The 17,647-nt window shown below is 41.1% G+C and overlaps 2 protein-coding genes across 19 annotated transcripts in view; both read right to left on the bottom strand.

Annotated features, from left to right (window-relative positions):
• LOC108408927 (Scm polycomb group protein like 1) overlaps positions 1–6,310 on the bottom strand; it is a 42,889-nt gene extending 36,579 nt beyond the window's left edge. For 5 of the 17 annotated variants that reach the window (XM_073227915.1, XM_073227916.1, XM_073227919.1 and 2 more), the window contains exon 1: positions 6,084–6,238. The gene's annotated coding sequence lies outside the window, so the exon portion shown is untranslated. Of the gene's footprint in view, positions 1–6,073 lie in introns of all 17 variants that reach the window. The other 12 variants (XR_012127503.1, XR_012127504.1, XR_012127506.1 and 9 more) reach the window with 7 other exon arrangements.
• A 3,406-nt stretch (positions 6,311–9,716) lies between these two features.
• NHS (NHS actin remodeling regulator) overlaps positions 9,717–17,647 on the bottom strand; it is a 327,408-nt gene continuing 319,477 nt past the window's right edge. For both annotated transcript variants that reach the window (XM_073227362.1, XM_037020552.2), the window contains 3 exons: positions 14,498–17,479; positions 14,067–14,193; positions 9,717–11,475 (listed from right to left, as the gene is read on the bottom strand). In XM_073227362.1, coding sequence (XP_073083463.1) covers positions 10,875–11,475; positions 14,067–14,193; positions 14,498–17,479 — 3,710 coding nt within the window. In that variant the 3' untranslated portion in view covers positions 9,717–10,874. The remainder of the gene's footprint in view (positions 11,476–14,066; positions 14,194–14,497; positions 17,480–17,647) is intronic.

The raw sequence follows: 17,647 nt of genomic DNA, 5'->3' as shown, positions 1-17,647 counted from the left end.
AAAACACAAAGAGTACAGAATAAGATACCTAACATATAAAGAGTGGAGGAGGAAGAAAAAGAAGGGAGAGAAATAAAGAATCATCAGACTGTGTTTATAATAGCATAATTAGTGAGTTAAGTTAGACAGTGAGATAGTAAAGAAGCTGCCCTTGAACCTTTAGTAACCACAAATCCAAAGCCTGCAATGGCAATAAGTAAATATCTTTTGATAATCACCCTAAATGTAAATAGACTGAATGCACCAATGAAAAGACACAGACTTAGAGAATGGATAAAAAAGTGAGACCCATCTATATGCTGCCTACAAGAGACTCACTTAAAACCCAAAGACATACACAGACTAAAAGTGAAGGGATGGAAAAAGATATTTCATGCAAACAATAGGGAGAAAAAGTAGGTGTTGCAGTACTTGCTTAGACAAAATAGACTTCAAAATAAACAAAGTAACAAGAGACAAAGAAGGACATTACATAATGATAAGGGGGCCAGTCCAACAAGAAAATATAATCATTATAAATATCAATGCAGAAACACAGGAGCACCTAAATATGTGAAAGAAATACTAACAGAATTAAAGGAGGAAATAGAATGCAATGCATTCATTTTAGGAGATTTCAACACACCACTCACTCCAAAGGATAGAGCAACCAGACAGAAAATAAGTAAGGATACAGAGGCACTGAACAACACGTCAGAACAGATGGACCTAACAGACATCTACAGAACATTCCACCCAAAGGCAGCAGGATATACATGCTTCTCAAGTGCACATGGAACATTTTCCAGAATAGACCACATACTAGGCCACAAAAAGAGCCTCAGCAAATTCCAAAAGACTGAAACTGTACCAACCAACGTCTCAGATCACAAAGGTATAAAAGTAGAAATAAATTGTACAAAGAAAACAAAAAGGCTTACAAACACATGGAGGCTTAACAACATGCTCCTAAATATGACCAAATTAAAACAGAGATAAGCCATATATGGAGACAAATGAAAACAACACCACAATGCCCCAATTTCCGTGGGACGCAGTGAAGGGGTAGTTTTAAGAAGAAAGTATAGAGCAATCCAGGCTATTTAAAGAAGGAAGAACAATCCCAAATGAATAGTCTAAATTCACAATTATTGAAACTGGAAAAAGAAGAACAAATGAGGCCCAAAGTCACTAGAAGAAGGGACATAATAAAGATCAGGTAATAAATAAATAAAATTGAAAAGAATAAAACCATAGAAAAAATTAATGAAACCAAGAGCTGGTTCTTTGAGAAAATAAACACAATGGATAATCTCCTAGCCAGACTTAAAAGAAAAAGGAGACTCTACACACATTAACAGAATCAGAAATAAGAAAGGAAAAATCACTACGGACATGACAGAAATACAAAGAATTATTAGAGAATACTATGAAATACTATATGCTAACAAACTGGATAAACTAGAAGAAATGGACAACTTTCTAGAACAATACAACCTTCCAAAACTGACCCAGGAAGAAACAGAAATCTAAACAGACCAATTACCAGCAATGCAATTGAATCAGTAATCAAAACACTACCCCAAAACAAAATTCCCAGACCAGATGGAGTCACTGCTGAATTTTATCAGACATTTAGAAAAGACATAATACCCATTCTCCTTAAAGTTTTCCAAAAAACAGAAGAGGAGGGAATCCTTCCAAACTCATTTTATGAAACCAGCATCACTCTAATACCAAAACAGGCAATGAAACCACAAAAAAGAAAACTACAGAGCAATATCCCTGATGAACACAGGTGCAAAGATACTCAACAAAATATTAGCAAACCGAATTCAAAAATACATCAAGAGGGATTGATGATCAAGTGGGATTCATCCCAGGGATACAAGGATGGTACAACATTTGAAAGTCCATCAATATCATCCAGTGTATCAATAAAAAGAACAAAAACCACATGATCATCTCCATAGATGCTGAAAAAGCATTTGACAACATTCAACACCCATTCATGATAAAAACTCTGAACAGATTGGTTATAGAGGGCAAGTACCTCAACAGAAGAAAGGCCATATATGACAAACTCACAGCCAACATACTTCACAGCAAGAAGCTGAAAGCTTTTCTTCTAAGATCAGGAACAAGAAAAGAATGCCTACTCTCCCACTTTTATTCAACATAGTTCTGGAGGTTCTAGTCACAGCAATCAGACAACACAAAGAAATAAAAGGCATCTAGATTGGTAAGGAAGAAGTCAAACTGTCACTGTTTGCAGATGACATGATATTGTACATTAAAAACCCTAAAGAATCCACTCCCAAACTACTAGAACTAATATCTGAATTCAGCAAAGTTGCAGGGCACAAAATTAATACACAGAAATCAGTTGCATTCCTATGCACTAACGATGAACTAGCAGAAAGAGAAATCAGGAAAACAATTCCATTCACAATTGCATCAATTGGGAGGGAGGGATAAGGGAAAAAGGGGCATTAGGATTAGTACACATAAGGTGGGGGGGGGCACAGGGAAGGCAGTATAGCAGAGAAGACAAGTAGTGATTCTATAGCATCTTACTATGCTGATGGACAGTGACTGTAATGGGGTATGTGGTGGGGACTTGATAATAGGGGGAATCTAGTAACCACAATGTTGCTCATGTAATTATTTATTAATGATACTAAAATTTAAAAATATGAATTACTTCTCAAGTAAATGCAGGTTAAAGTTGTGGGAAATTCCAAGTTATAAAATACCTCCAATTTGAACTGTAACTTTAACCAAATTTTACTTTTTTGACTATGTTTTTTATTTCTGGTTATAAGACTAATACAAGATATGAAGCTATGAATAATTAAATTGTGATGTTTTCATACAATGAAAACATACAGCAATGAGAATGAACCAATTGTTGCCACACAATGAGAGCAAATCTCACTACCATGATGTTGAGTAAAAGCCAGACACAAGAAAGCATATTGTAAGAATCAATTGGCCTAAAGCTCAAAAATACGCTAAAGTAGTCAATGGTGGGAGAAATCTTTCCAAGCCAACACCTTTAGAGATACTGCAGTCACTCAGAAAACTTCTTAGTTTCCAATCTTGAAAACACGCCATAATTTATTTAACCAGTCCCCAATTCATGGATATTGTCCCTCCTAAAGTTTTACTCTTACACAGAATGCTACAAGAGCAGTCTTGTACCTCTACTTGAACTTCACAGAGTGACAACTGAGTTAAAATTTCCCTACTCTAACAGTGTTTCTTATACTCTTACAACATTTAACAATTTAGTTTACAGATTTACAGATACAATTTTTCAGTAAATATAATTTCACCACAGAAAGTTTGGAATATACCACAAGGTACAGATAATATTTAACAGCTTACAGTGCTTACTCAGTGCTACGTAGTGTTCTAAGCACTTGAGGTATGTTAACGCATTTAGTGTTCTTGACAATGCTACCAAGCAGGCTTAACTATTATACCTGTGTTCCTTAACACAAAACTAAGGCAAAGAGAGCTTAAATAATTTACCCAGGTCTCATAGCCAGTAAGCGGTACAGTCTGGCCCCAGAGTCTATGCACTTTACTTCTTCATTATTAAAATCACCCAGAATCCCTTTCATAACAGCAACAAACTCAAACTCCTACCATGGCCTACAAGGTCCTACATGGTCAGGAGCCTTGAAACCTCTCAGCACTTGTCCCCTTGCTCTAAGCTTAAAATATTTACTCTCTGCCCTTTTATAGACAAAGTTCACCAACACTGTTATGGACTCTGATAATTAGACAATTTCCTACTGGATTAATTACAATGCTGCTAAAACTTGTCTGTAGCTAGACACAGAAACAGCACACATTTAGTCTTCCACTGGACTCCCAACATTTCTACCTCTGGCACATTTACAAATCAACACCAATCTTGCACTCTTTGAACCTCTCACTCCTGTCATGCCCTCTGCCCACAATTACTCTCTCCCTCCACCTAGAAGAACCTATCCAACTGCAAGGCTTAATTCAAGTTCCATTTCCACAGAGCAAAGGTACTATGTCACCCCATCTGAAAGTGACACTTGCTTTCCCTGAAGTATGAGAACACTCAAACTTCAGTGCTTTTAAAGCAATTGTCACACATTGGCTAGTAATATGAGAGGCATCAAAGAGCATTAACATTTAAGCTTGGGGTCAGGATACCTGGGTTTGGGTCCCAGTTCCTCCACTTACTAGCTGTGTAACTTTGGACAACCTACATAACTTCCCTGTGCTTTTAAAAAAATCTGTACAATGGGGATAACAGTACAAACCTCATGGAGTTATATGAGGATTAAACGAATTAATATATGTCAAGTGCTTAGAACAATGACTGGCATAGCAAGGGTACCCACTGTTGGCTACTATTATTTTATTATTTGGGTATTCACAACACTTTCCCCCCACTCCCCCAACATAACTATTTGTCATGGAGCACAAAGACAACAAACCCTTAGGGCCATAATATGTCATTTTCATTCACATTGCACCTGTACACTGCAGATATAGCAACCATTTGTAAACTAGTTTTAAGTACCAAGGCATAGTACAAAGAACTGGGCTTTAAGAAATACTTGAATCCAAATCCAAATTTCAAAATTTGCTATTTTGCTTTAGGCAGGTATTTAACCTTTCTGTGCTTCAATTTTTTAAACTGTAAAGTTAGAATAATAGCTACTTCACAAGGCAATGTAAGACCAAATGACACAGTTAAACACTCAGCATGTCTGGTTCATAGCAGACACAGCATCAATTTTAGTTCCCTTCCACTTCTTCCCACAATAAAGTTTCTGCCACATTTTCTTAGAGCCCAACCACGACTACATTATGCAAAATTAACATAATTCGTTAAATTCGAAATCCTGTAAAATGAGTTTAGTTAAAACGCTCATTTATATTTTACGATAATAAATTTAAATTCTTGATACATAAGAACGAGAAACCATCTGCTTTCTTAAAAAAACATTTTTTAGACATTAAAGATATTTCAAAGCCATTTTTTCAAGTCATTTGAAGTTTTCGCTCCCGAGGTGCAAGGCATCTATTTGCCATCAAATTATCGCAATGGTGAGGGATGAAAACGGCGTTTCACCCGAAAACCAAGGCAAGGAACACACGGCACAACTGGGCAGATTACAAGAGCCAGACCACTCCAAGTTTTTAAGAAAAACTGTGTGTCAATACACTGAACAATCATTTTTAAAAACTTCTGTCAGGACTCTCGAAAGCAGTCCTTCTCCTGCCCGCATGAAACTTCAGAGACTACGAAGACGGCCAGATGGCGAATAAAGCCGCCCAAACTGTATCCCATCGCCCAGCAGTGACTCGAGCCCGAGCCCTGCTTTATATAAACCGTGCGGCAAAGTTCCTTGTAAAAATCATGATTTGTGAACATTAGTTTTAAACTCTAGAGCATAGCGCAGTCCGAATTCGGGGAGAGTCAGGGAGAGAGAGGGAAGCGATCCCCAACAAGACGAAGTTATCAAAAGACAGTGCTCAATCCACATCTTTCTTTGTCCTCATCTACATATTTACCTAGAACAAGGAGGCTGCACCGTCTTTGATCAAACGCGTTTAGCATGAACGCCTCAAATTCAACGTCTCAATCTCAAAGTGTAATAACGAATCAACTCGCTAGTTTATCAATTCTGTAAACTCAAAATTCCATATAAAGTCTGAAAGCGTCGATCATTCCTCGTTTCCCACCCGCCTACGCCAAGGAAGAGAAAGGATGAAAAAGGCTCCGTTCGTCCCAGGAAGTCAGCAGAGTACTCGAACAGCAGCCAAACCTCAAAAGTTCACACCCGCCGGCGTCCCGGGAGAGGCGCATGGCACCACTACAAAACATCCCAAACCACCCCAAACACTGCTGAAATATAAGTGTACACTCGCTCTTCACGAAAAGCAAAACCTTACTCTCCCTCAAAGAACATTCTGACCGGCCCCTTCGTCGCGCCCCCTGCTCCGGAGTTCTCCATCCGTTAAGCCAATCACTCAACCGCTTATCGTGAACACCTGAGGTAAGAAAGTTTAGTGAGGGGGAAAATGTCACTAGACGGACCTTTTCTGACCTTAGAGACTGCCACTTCGGCCTCCGAAGGGGGCAGGAGCCGGCTAGCAGGGATCCGTCCTTCGAGCGACAACTGCAAAGACGGTAAGGATCCCTAGAGGATCGAGAGGATCGAGAACAGTACGCGCACCGGAAGTCGCGCTCAATTACGTAACGCGTCTGCCGTAAGCCGCGGCTGCTTTGGACCAGTGCGCCCCCTATCAGTGACAACATGCAGCGAGCAGGTTGCTGTTAACCAACCGATCCTGCGGGCGCCTGCGCAGCTGCTCGGAACGAGGTGTTGCTAGGGCGACAGCCAAGGGGAGGGGCTTTGCTTACACTGCGTAGCAGCAATGCCTTGGAGCGCCTGGAGCTTGGAGTCTGAGCTCAGATTTCCGTTCGCGGAGGCTAATGGGATTGGAAGCCGGCGGTAGACCGCAGGCGCGAGCCTCCAAGACTGAGAGGTGTTTCTGCGGCTGCGCAGGAGTGCGGGGTCGCGAGCCACCCTGAGGTCTCGGTGTTGGAATTTGGAGGCGGCTCGCGTGAGTGAGCAGCTGGGCTGTGATTGGTCGGTTGGTTGAAGCTTTTTAAAAAATGTAACTCCGCCACTTTCCCCCGACCTCCCACCCCATGACGCATCAGAAACGTCGATGTTAATTTGTTTCTAGGTGTACAAGTCAGTGCTGGAATTTAAAGGGGATCGGGGCAGGTCCTTAGCAGTCGACTTTTGCGATCTTAGTTTGATACAACCAAGGAGCAAGCTATTTAAAATGCTGTTAGACCCTGGAGCCAGATTCGCTGGCTTTGAACCCTCGCCCCAACACTAAATCGCTCTATGGCTTTGGGCAAGTCAAGTAACGGCTCTGTGCTTCAGTTTCCTTGCCTGTAAAATGGGCACAACATGGGGAGTACATGAGTTAGAGTAAGCAAAGCACTTAGAACAGAATTTGTCACATAAATTTGCTATGTAATAAAGGGTATATAATATTATTTAGTGGCATATTGTCTTAGGTATATCGAGGCTGCCTATCTTAGAAGGAGGCACAGTCTGAGTAACTATCAGAAGTAAAGCAGGTATTTCAAAGTAAAGCCATAAATCTTTTCCTGGTCCAGAGAGGAGCAAAAAGGAATGTATACTGGACGTGGGAAATGCATTTTCTCTTTTCAAATACAAAGCTAGATTAAAGCCCATGACAGAAACAGTATTTATTATTTTGTTCACACTTTGCATAGCAGTTCCCCTCCTTGACGTCCAGGTCCCTATAAATCACTTGCTGCTTGTGAAACCTGAAGAATGCAAGAATTTAACAATGTAGACAGAAACCGGTTGTTTAATTGCAGTCACGTTTATTTGCAGTTTCTATACACACTTTCTAGGTAATCAAACTTTTCAGGTACATTTTTTGAAGAGGGGTTCACAATGAAACTGTCATCATTTTTACTAAAAATAAATACAAGACAAAGTGTTGCACAGCTCTAAAATATACAAAGGCTTGAATTGAATGTAAACGTTGAAAACATCTTACAAAAGAAACCATTTCTGCAACAATTTAAAAAGTTCATATTTACAAATATTACAAAAATACAAAATGGATGCAAGTCCATAAACCATTGTCTTTTTGGCCAGCATGAACTGGTTCTAGTACCAAAATAGTTATACGGTAACCTTCTTTGTAGTTTTAAATCTTTGTCATGATCTAGTTCTCTAAGTCTGCTATCACTGCAGCAAATGAATGCACTCACTCACTGACCTTTGGCAAGAGCAAACAATGTGTTTGCTACAACTAGTCCATGTCCTCTACTTAGCCAAAAAAAAAAAATTTAAAAGGTAAGGAAAAAAAATTTTCCCCACACAACATAGACATGTTATATAAACACAAAAGAACAAAAAAATAGCATCAGTGCAAACAACAGAAGAAAAGTTTGGATTGCTGTTCTTCGCAATACCTAATGTGTGTACCCTGCTTTAAGACGGCAGTGATGTTGAACACAGTCCTCTAAATCTTGGTCTTATATGACATGTAACAAAGCCATGTAGAATATTCCAGATTACTAAGGAATTTCTTGCTTTTTCAAACTCAGTTTTGTTACTCAATATTCTTTCACAGTGAATTTAAAATTCATCCTTATTTGGGTTTTTTAAAATCTATGAAATATAAAATAGAGAAACTCTGCTATAGATTTTTAGAGTAAACAAAATAAGTAAAACTATATTATAAGGGTTAGTTCTGTGATCATTACATATAGAAGGTATCTTATTGCCTCACAATTCAAGTCAATATGTATTTTAAAAAATATATGGTACCATTACTTAAATTGATGTCAATAATAAAAAGGTGACATTTATTAAAGCCAATTCATATTTTCTATTCAAGATTTAGAATCACTTTTAATGCCCACCTACCTTTCTTTATGCTTAAAAAACCCCTAACTACACAAAAGCCATACTGCAAACGAACTGCTTTTATGAAAATTACAAAAGCTCACTTATTGTGACTGGAAATGACTGTTTATTATCACATTTGTCTAAAAACTTTACTTTTAAAATTTTTCCAAGTGTACCTCTCAAAGCATGAGAAAAAGTTATTCATGTTTCCACGTGGTATCAAACCATGCTGCTTTTCTTAACTAATGGGTCCCAATGAGAAATGATGGTCCTTTTATTTCAAACCTCCAAAAACTTTTCTTTGAATAAGAAGTATAATGCTTTGTAAATGTTCAAAAGTACCCTTTACCAGGTAGCTTATCTATCCCAGCACAAGCACCCACACACCCACACACACATATTCTCCCTCCTTTACCCCTCCACCCTCAGCACCCCATTTTACATACAAGGATGACAAGAAATTAAGGAACACAATTTGATAGTGAAAACAAATAGAAGAAGCTAGTCACTTATTTTTCCCTTTCCAAACAAAACCCAACAGCAATCAGATTATCTAATTCTCAATCTGTAACATCTTAGAAAATGTTCCTATTGAAAGCTAGCATCTTCTTAGACCAGGCTTTCTCCTTCCTATTGAGGAATTAAACCAAAACCACAAACCTGCTTTCACACATCCTACTTTCCCAAATACCACTTGCATAAGCTTAAAGCCAGCTGCTTATCAATTTCTTGGTAACACTGGTGTGTTCTATCATTCCAATCACATTCTATTGTTTTATAGGCTCTATCCCTTCTTAGTTCTGTTTTACTTTCTACGTTCTCCCATTCAAAGCATATTCTTAGTATATAGCTGCTTATATTTCTGACATATCATTTCAAACATTAGTATCAGTTCATGTTAAAATCGGAGGTGTAAAAGCCATTTGCAGATTTCAACTTGTAAGTACATTTTTTCTCAGTTTTAAGACAAGAAAATTCAAGTAATTTCAAGTAATTCAGCTTGTTTCCCTGCCTTCATTTCATCAGAGCTCTTGGCCTGACATATCCCTTCCCACCCACTGCCCTCCCCTTTTGCCATCAAATAGATATAGTAAAATCAGACAAAAACTCAGTTGTATGTAGCATTGTGAACCAAAGGTGTTCCCCATTCCCGGTTTAACAGTGAATATAAATAATACATATACACATACCTATTTCCCAACTACATTGTTCACAGTGTCATTTCTGTTAATTTTTAGGTAGCATGAATTTCATCAGCACAGAGAGAAAGCTTCACTGAAAACTCATTGCAGGTACTTACTGATAAATCAACAGCTCTGTGGCATGCTTATGTTTTATTTTCCTTAAAGAACCTGGAGCTAATTGCTAAACTGTCTGAGTTTAAAGATTATAGTCATTAGATTATGACTGCTTATGTCCCCAGTAGCCTAATATAAAACATAACCTAAAATTAACTACTGTTTTCCCTACTCATTCTCTTTAAAGCAATCCTTCAAAAAATTAGAGTCTAAAGGACACTGTCAAATGCTGTTGTTCAGGGCTGTGAGTTGAGACTGATGATTCCTCTCATTGATTTAAACAAAAAATCAAAAGCATGCTTTTCATTCTGTCCAAGATACCACATGGCAAATCATAGCCATGTGTTACTATTGACTTGTTGGGTGTTGTAATTTGTCAGAAAAATAGTTAGGTCTGAATTCATTATTTTAAATTAATCATATTTCACTATATGATCTCAAGATTTCCTTTATTTCACTAGTTTAAAATTCGTATTTGAGGTTTATTACTCAGAAATCATATTGGTGGACATTTAAATACAGTATTTTGTATGAAAATGGTATTCACAGAATACAATTATTACATCTTACTTTTGTGTTCTATAAACAGTTGGTGTGTGGTAGATAATTGGCCACATGTCCACTTGTCATTGATAAATCTATTTACATATTTTTATCAAAAATATGGTATTTACATGTGTGTAGTTCTTTCTTCTAAATTTTGCTTTAGTTCATTATACTGTAAAAAAATACCAAACCTCCAGAGTAATTTCATCTTCTTAAGAATTATGACAGTGAGGGCTTTGTTTTCTGAATAGGCAGCTCCGAGAAAACTTTTTGCTAGTTTTCTTGAAAAGCAGACATTTTTGAATTTTATATTATCAAAAGGAATGAGATTAGGTAAATCAAACTGAGTGAAAGAAAATTATGAAAGACAGTGCAGCTACTTAAAAACATGGAAAAGAATCCAGAAAGGCCAAGCCACCTCCTGTTTCCCCAGCAAATGTTTAGGAGTCCATTGGCAAACAGTGATGGTACCCCATCACATCATGGCACCCCATGATGTGCCGACTTCTCCCAAGCCCTCGGTTCTGTTCCTCCATCCTCCAATGACTAAGGGTTTTGGCCTCTGACAGCCTGGCACGGCCACCTATGTTGAGCTCTGGGAGGATCGGTCGTCATGTGGGCTTCCGTCAGAGTTTTCTGTCTCGCCCTCAGAGATGGCCTGCATGGGTGCATTGTACAGCCTGCAGCGGACACTGTAGCGGCTGCTGCTGGCCACAGGGGGGGCCCGGGAACGACCCACCCTTGCTGATGCTGAGGTGGCAAAGTTCTTTGAGGAAATCCCTTCTGCATTAACTCGTGGGGAGCACGGAGAAAGTGGTGACAACACCTCGGCCCCAGGGGCCCCCTGATTGGTGTCATGGGAGCTCTGGGGAGCCTCAATGGTGAGCTCCCCAGGTGGTTTGGGCAGGATGGGACTCCTCAGGATCTCAGTGGCAGACATGCGGTAACTGGAATCTGAGCGACTGCCTTTCTTGAGAAGTAACAGCTTAAACTCTTCATTCGATGTGTTGGACTTTTTGGCACTTCGGTAGATGAGGCCGGGAGACCTCTGGCTGTTTGGGGTGTTGATGCTGCTGTTTGGGGAAGAGACAGAACCCGCACTGCCACTGCCAAGGGAAGCCCTTGATTTGCTTCGGGCAGACATGTCCCCAGAATCTTTTCTTCCAAGCACTTTCCTCTTGGACCTTTTAAGAAAAGGATGAATCTCAGTCCACATACATGTTTATGAAATGAACAGTGTTAAGTCACATTGGCACATCTCCTTCAGGGGCATTTTGGCACCCCCTATCCAATGGGACACAGTAAGCTTATGGGCTGAGGACTGGGGGCATTTCTTGCCCTTGTAGCCACAGCCTGAGGGAAATTCCCCGATAGCCAGCAGACATAGATTAGGTTCTGAAAATGACCATTTCAAATAATGCCCAATGTGGAGGCTAGAGGTTCTAGAAGAGGACTTGTTGGGATGTTTTATGTGAGTAAAAGAAAATACTGCGATCTGACTACCGGTGACACTGTACACAGTGAAGGACTACAGCTTTCTCCTATTTAATCTGTCTCTGTAATACAGAGAAAATACCCCAGTGTTTGGGATTGGCTTCCAATGAATACCAGAAGAACAAAGTGGATGGAACTATGGATGGGGCAGGATCAGCCCTTGGTTGATGGCTTGGGTGATGGATGTGGGTGTGTTTTGGGGGGGACACATTATACTATTCTGGCTACTTTTTAAATTCCTCCATATGAAAAAATTTCTTACATGACTTCAAATAAATCAATCCCTTTTTGGATCTACAATCTGAGAATAGCATTTTCTGTAGCTGCCTAGGAGCATCAACAGTGTATTAATCAGTAAAGCCAACTTTCTGTGAGGAGCTGAAAACCTAGCCTACCTCTGGAGCTCTTGAAGCTCCATACACTGTAAGTGCTCCAGAAACAAAATCATTCTTGTCATGGTGCTATACACACATAAATACAGAAAGCCTGCACAAATGCCAGTCTATCAAACCTAGGCACCTATCATCATATTGTTTCTTTTGATGAGTAAACAGGCATAATAAATCCAGTGACTCTTCAGGAGGACTCATTCACTGGTAAGTATTGGCAACATGCTCTCTCACCAACCTAAAAATCAATAGGGTAGAGAAAATGTCAGCTTTGCAACTGGACGCCAGCCTGATTTTGGGTCCCTGAAACCTTCATGGTTGTTCCCTTGCAGGTGCCAGTGTCTGGGACTCCAGTAGGATAGGTGTTTCAAACTAACATTTGCTTTTAGCATCTACTTTATTCCAGATACTACAATGTTATTTTATCATGAGTATTGAATGTGTGAGCCATAGGTCTCTCCATTACAGTAAGGGAATAGGTACAGATGTGTTAACTGACTTAAGACTTGATAGGACGTGGCAGCATTGGCATTCAGTTCCAGGTCTTTCTGACTCCACTACTTATGCTCTGCCCACCATTCCAGACACTAGCATTTGGTTCTTTGGGCTAAGACCCTGGCTCTTTAACTTACATAGCACTTTAGCAACTATTCCTGAGATTGAGGATAAAGTGGAGTGAGGAGCTTAAATTACACCTGGGCAAAGAAAGATGATTCTTCACTCTGTGAGTAGAGAAGCATGCCTGCTAAGGTATATACACCCAGAAGGTGTTTCCAATTGGCTCCTTTAACAAAAGTTGTTGAAAAGCAGTGGTTCTTTATGAGAGAACCAGATCAACAGAAAACGCAAGTTCCCTTCTAAAGTAGAGTCCCGGGAAAAATAGTGGTAAACTGCCGACAAAGAACTTGCTTCAAAAAGTGTAACTTCATGAGGTAGAAAAGACAGTCCCCAAGTTTTGTCCCTTGGAAGTCCCATCTAGGTCACTGAGGCCTAGTGGAAGAAGGCAGTCATGGTTGGGAAAGAAGTAGGTGCAGCATGATTGGATGGCCCAGCCTGATATGGGTTTAGTTTCCAAGGGCTAATTCCTGCTCTGTTCTTTGGTCACAGGTTGTAGGGAGTATTCTTGCCGATATGGGCCTTGATCACAAGGACACGGGGGCAGATGAGAGAATGTATGTACAGCATTAGCACCACACTCTCCTGGAGTAGCAGTCCAGAGGACAGCTCTTATTCTTGGGATATGGGGCATTAATTTTAGAGGAAGCCAGTGTTATTAAAGAAATTGAAGTTTTGCGAAGAGAGGAAGAAATGGAGCAGTGATTAGTTATGAGCTAGGATATGGGCTGGTTTATACACTGTCTTGTCTCAAACTTGGGGCTCTGTTCAGCGAATCAACTTACACTTATCTCTGCTAGTGTAAGATTACAGTTTTGAGCATTTTTTTTTACATTCAAAAAATTATTTCAGTCAGAGGTTATATTAGAGTTTGAGCTTTCACTCTAGGTTACTTAGCCACAAATTGTTTTCAGAACTTGTTCCAGAATGTTTCTCCTAGGGAAAAAACATCTTCCCTCGCAGTTCTTAGGAAAGTCTCTCAATTGAGAGCTATCTATCTATTTATTTCCCATGTTTATATAAATTTATATTTTTATTGTATATTATTTATATTTATTATATATATATTTCCCATATTCCCATATATATATATATATATTTCCCATATTTCCCAATTTGAATATAAATCCTCAGTTTGATTTAGAAAAACACTTTTCCTTTGCTTGCTTTGTTTTTTTGCTGAATGTATCACAAATTCAGCAGGCTTTCCCTTATTTGCATTTGATGAGAAGCCCTGTTACAAAAGAGAAAAAGAAGCTTGGGGATTGTTGCCTCACCTGTGAATGACTGCAAATAAATCCTCAGTTGTTCGAGGTTTGTTTGGAGACACGAACACACCTTCCCCTTCAGCCTGAGACTCTTCACTAAGTGGTGAAATCACAGAGTCATCACTCGGTGACGATTCTTAAATTAAGAACAAAAGCATCTTTAGGGGCAAGGTACCCGGCACACTGCTGTGCTTCACTGACTCGGGGGATAAATCAACAACAGTACTCTTACTGCCATTTGTAAAGTGACAAAGAGATCTGTCCCAGCTTAGACCCTCAATAACAAAAGCTTCATCTCACTTGTTTGAGTAAGTGAAAAGCAATGGTGGAGGGGAACTAACACCTGGGACTGTACTGTGTTATGGGGAATGTGAGAAAGAGAAACTTCAGGAAATGCCAGGAGACACCTTTCCGTTGTGCCAAGGGTATCAACAACTGACCTTTCAGTGAAACCTCGTCCATACTTCCTTGGGTCTCCTCTGCTCCGCTGTTATCAGAGGCACTTTTGGCTGAAATACCTGAAGCAATATTTTCCTGGTCAGAACGTTTTCCAGGGCATGAATTTACAGCTGATATCTCTGCTTCGTAGCTGATGTTCCCAGGCACTTTGTCATAGTGGCGGCTCATTCCTGGTTGATGCTTAGGTTGACTGCTTATGTCTGTGGCTCTAGCTGGTGAGTGTGACTGAGATGCCAGCCCATCTACTGACTCTGGGTGTGCCACTTCCTCCCGATCCCCAGGGGATGCCTTCTGTGCCTGTGTGAAGGATCCCTCTGGGCCAGCTCCATACTGCAGTATGTTACCATTCAAATCATTTGGGTGGGCAGCAGATACCCTCTGAGATTCTTCTGTGGGAAAGTCCCAATTCTTACTTGCTGTGTTTTCTGGAATAGGTTCGCTCTCCATAGCTATTTGGTCCACTGTGACACTTGACTCTAGAAGATTGCTACCAGCTGAGCTTACTGTTTCTGGATCACAATGATTCTTCACAACAAAAGTACGGTATTTTTCTAACTGCAGTTTATCTGGTCCCATCTCAACAGCAGAGGAATCTAAAAAGGACAGTATGGTGTCTTCAGTGGAGTACTGACGTGACAGTGATTTCTTAGCCACTTGTGGCCTAATCTTACCTGGGGACAGGGCAGCCATTGTGAGAGTGCTTTCCTCTAAGTAGGGGAGATCCTTACTGTTCCCTTCTTTTTGCTTAACCTCTTCAGACTTGCTGAATGACCGAAGGTTAACAGATTTCAGGACTGTCGGTGTAATTGCAAGGGATGATGCAGGATTCAACCTCAGTGTTTCTCCTACTGTGTTCTGCTTATTATGACTAAAAACATGCAGTGGGTGACGGTGGTGGAATGGTTTATTCAAGACATTATGAAGAGCACTTAGGTCAACATGAGTAGGAGGTATAATTGGAAGTTCAAGATCTTTACTCAGTGATAAAGCTCCATCTTTTAAAGAGGGCTGCTGGAGTGAGGATTTCCTTTCTGGGACTTTCGGTTTTCTTTTGCTACCTCCAGGAGACAGTGGACCAGCAAAGAAAGCTGTAGGGAAAGAGGATGTTGGTGTTTCAGACTGGCTTGAGTAGCCACTTGATGGAGATGCCAAGCCAGCCAGCTTTTCTGGTGAAGCCAGTTTAAACTCATTGTCAACAGAAGGAAGGGATGGGGTAGTGGCTCTCGATTCTGACTGGGAAGTTTGGGATTCAGAGCTCTCCGGAGATTTGATGCATTCAATAACTGTGGTACCCGTAGCAGTGCTTGAATTAGATAAAGATCTGTAAGGATCATTTGTTTTCAAGTCATTTAGAAGCCAGAGGTCTGCATAGTGAGTTGATTCAGCACCTTCATCTTTGAATGGTGGAATATCTGAAGCATCTAACTGAGGTTCCTTAATTCCATGTTCACTCTGGTCCATCCAAGAAGGCTCCTGCTTGGTGGGAAGATTAGAATTTTCCATTCGAGAAGGTGCATTGGAGAAATCAAGAGGCAGCTTCATTTCTCTGGCACCATGAGGCAGGAGCTGGCCACTGCTTGTCTTTGGTTCTTTCTTCTCGGAAGTGTCTGCATTTCCATCGGACTTCCTCAACGATGAGCTTCGTTTAGGTGGGGTCGGCTTTGCCTTTGGTTTCCTGAAAGAGATGCTTGGTCTCCCCTGCCTCCTATGGTCTAAGTAGTCCTGCCAGGCATGGTCCGGAAGGGTAGGAGGAACCTCAACACCCTGGCCATTCTCTGGGCCCAGGGCTGCATAGTGACAGACATAACTCTTACTTCCTTTGAGCCCACAGTCAAAGTGCATGGAGGTATAGTATCCTTCTGTGTCCACTGAAAAGTGAGAGCTCGTGTCTGCTTTGTCCGATGGAGACTTTTCCAGAAAGCTATCATAAGTGGCCATGCTTGTGAAGCTTGCACACCCCAGGCTGTCTGCCTTGGGGCACTCAGTACTGAAATCATTGCGGCAGGAGGCGTCATGATGGTGGTGTAGGTAATTCCACTCACTGTCACTGGTGTTGCTGTTGTTGGGGTCATCCAGCAGGTCTGCCACAGTGGAGGTAAAGGAGTTTGCCCGGTGGCCTCTCAGTTTATCCAGTGGGTCACTGTACTGCTCTGTCACAAAGGCACTGGCCTCCTCATTAGCATGAGGGGCCGTGTTTAGTGACAACTCGGAGTCACAGTGTGAAGAGCCAGTGAGGGGAGGAGAAGCGGCAGGAGGGATTGTCTCTGAGGTTTGGGAGGGGCATGTAGAGCTACTTCCACTCCAGTTGCCACTGGATGACTGGTGGTCGTCTTTCTGGTCCATGTGGCTGCTGAGGAGAACGCCAGCTGTGGAGATGGAGTGGATGGGGCTCCCAAAGGTGTCTGAGTTAGAGGAGATGTCACAGCTGCCAGAGTCGGCTGCCATTCGGGACAGACGTGACCTCCCCCTCTCATTTAACTTGTGCTGGGGGCTGTGAAGATGTTGAGCACAGGCCAGGCCCAAGGCAGGCTGGTGTTCCTGTGCACCTGGGCTGCTGGGGGCCTCGCTGCACTCATTAGGGATTCTGTCTTGGTCTTCCACACAAGGCTCCCCCTCTTCATATGCTGAGGGCTTAGCACCAACTTTGGGCTCAGCATCTCCACCTCTATTGCCCTCCCGGGGAAGGCTCCGAGATCTTGTGCGGCTGCTCACTGCAGTAGAAAACATGGTGTCGCTTTTGTCTGCCAATGCAGAAATATTGCCAGCGGAATGAGAAAGGGAAGCTGCAATGCTCTGACCCCTTTGAGCTCTGATTCTTCTTCTGGATGGAGCAGCAATCAGGATGTCCTCAGTTTGGCACTCTGAATCCCTGGTTCCAGACCTCCTGTTGACAGTGTTGGAAGGGTCTGGATTTATGTGCACAATCACATTCCTTTCTCTGGCCACGGGGGATTCATCAGAATCTGGCATACATGGAAAACACAATGAGAAATTTTAGACATCATCAGACTAACAGACCTTCTGAGAGATGTTCACAAATTTGGGGGCTGTCATTTGGAGCTTTATCTTATAGAAAAAAATCAGCAGATAGAATTAGCAGAAAGTCAAAATGCTTGGAGAATCTCTGTCTC

The sequence above is a fragment of the Manis javanica genome, chromosome X (genome assembly GCF_040802235.1).
Source record: "Manis javanica isolate MJ-LG chromosome X, MJ_LKY, whole genome shotgun sequence".
Lineage (NCBI taxonomy): Eukaryota > Metazoa > Chordata > Mammalia > Pholidota > Manidae > Manis > Manis javanica.
This window is presented reverse-complemented; position numbering and strand designations above follow the sequence as displayed.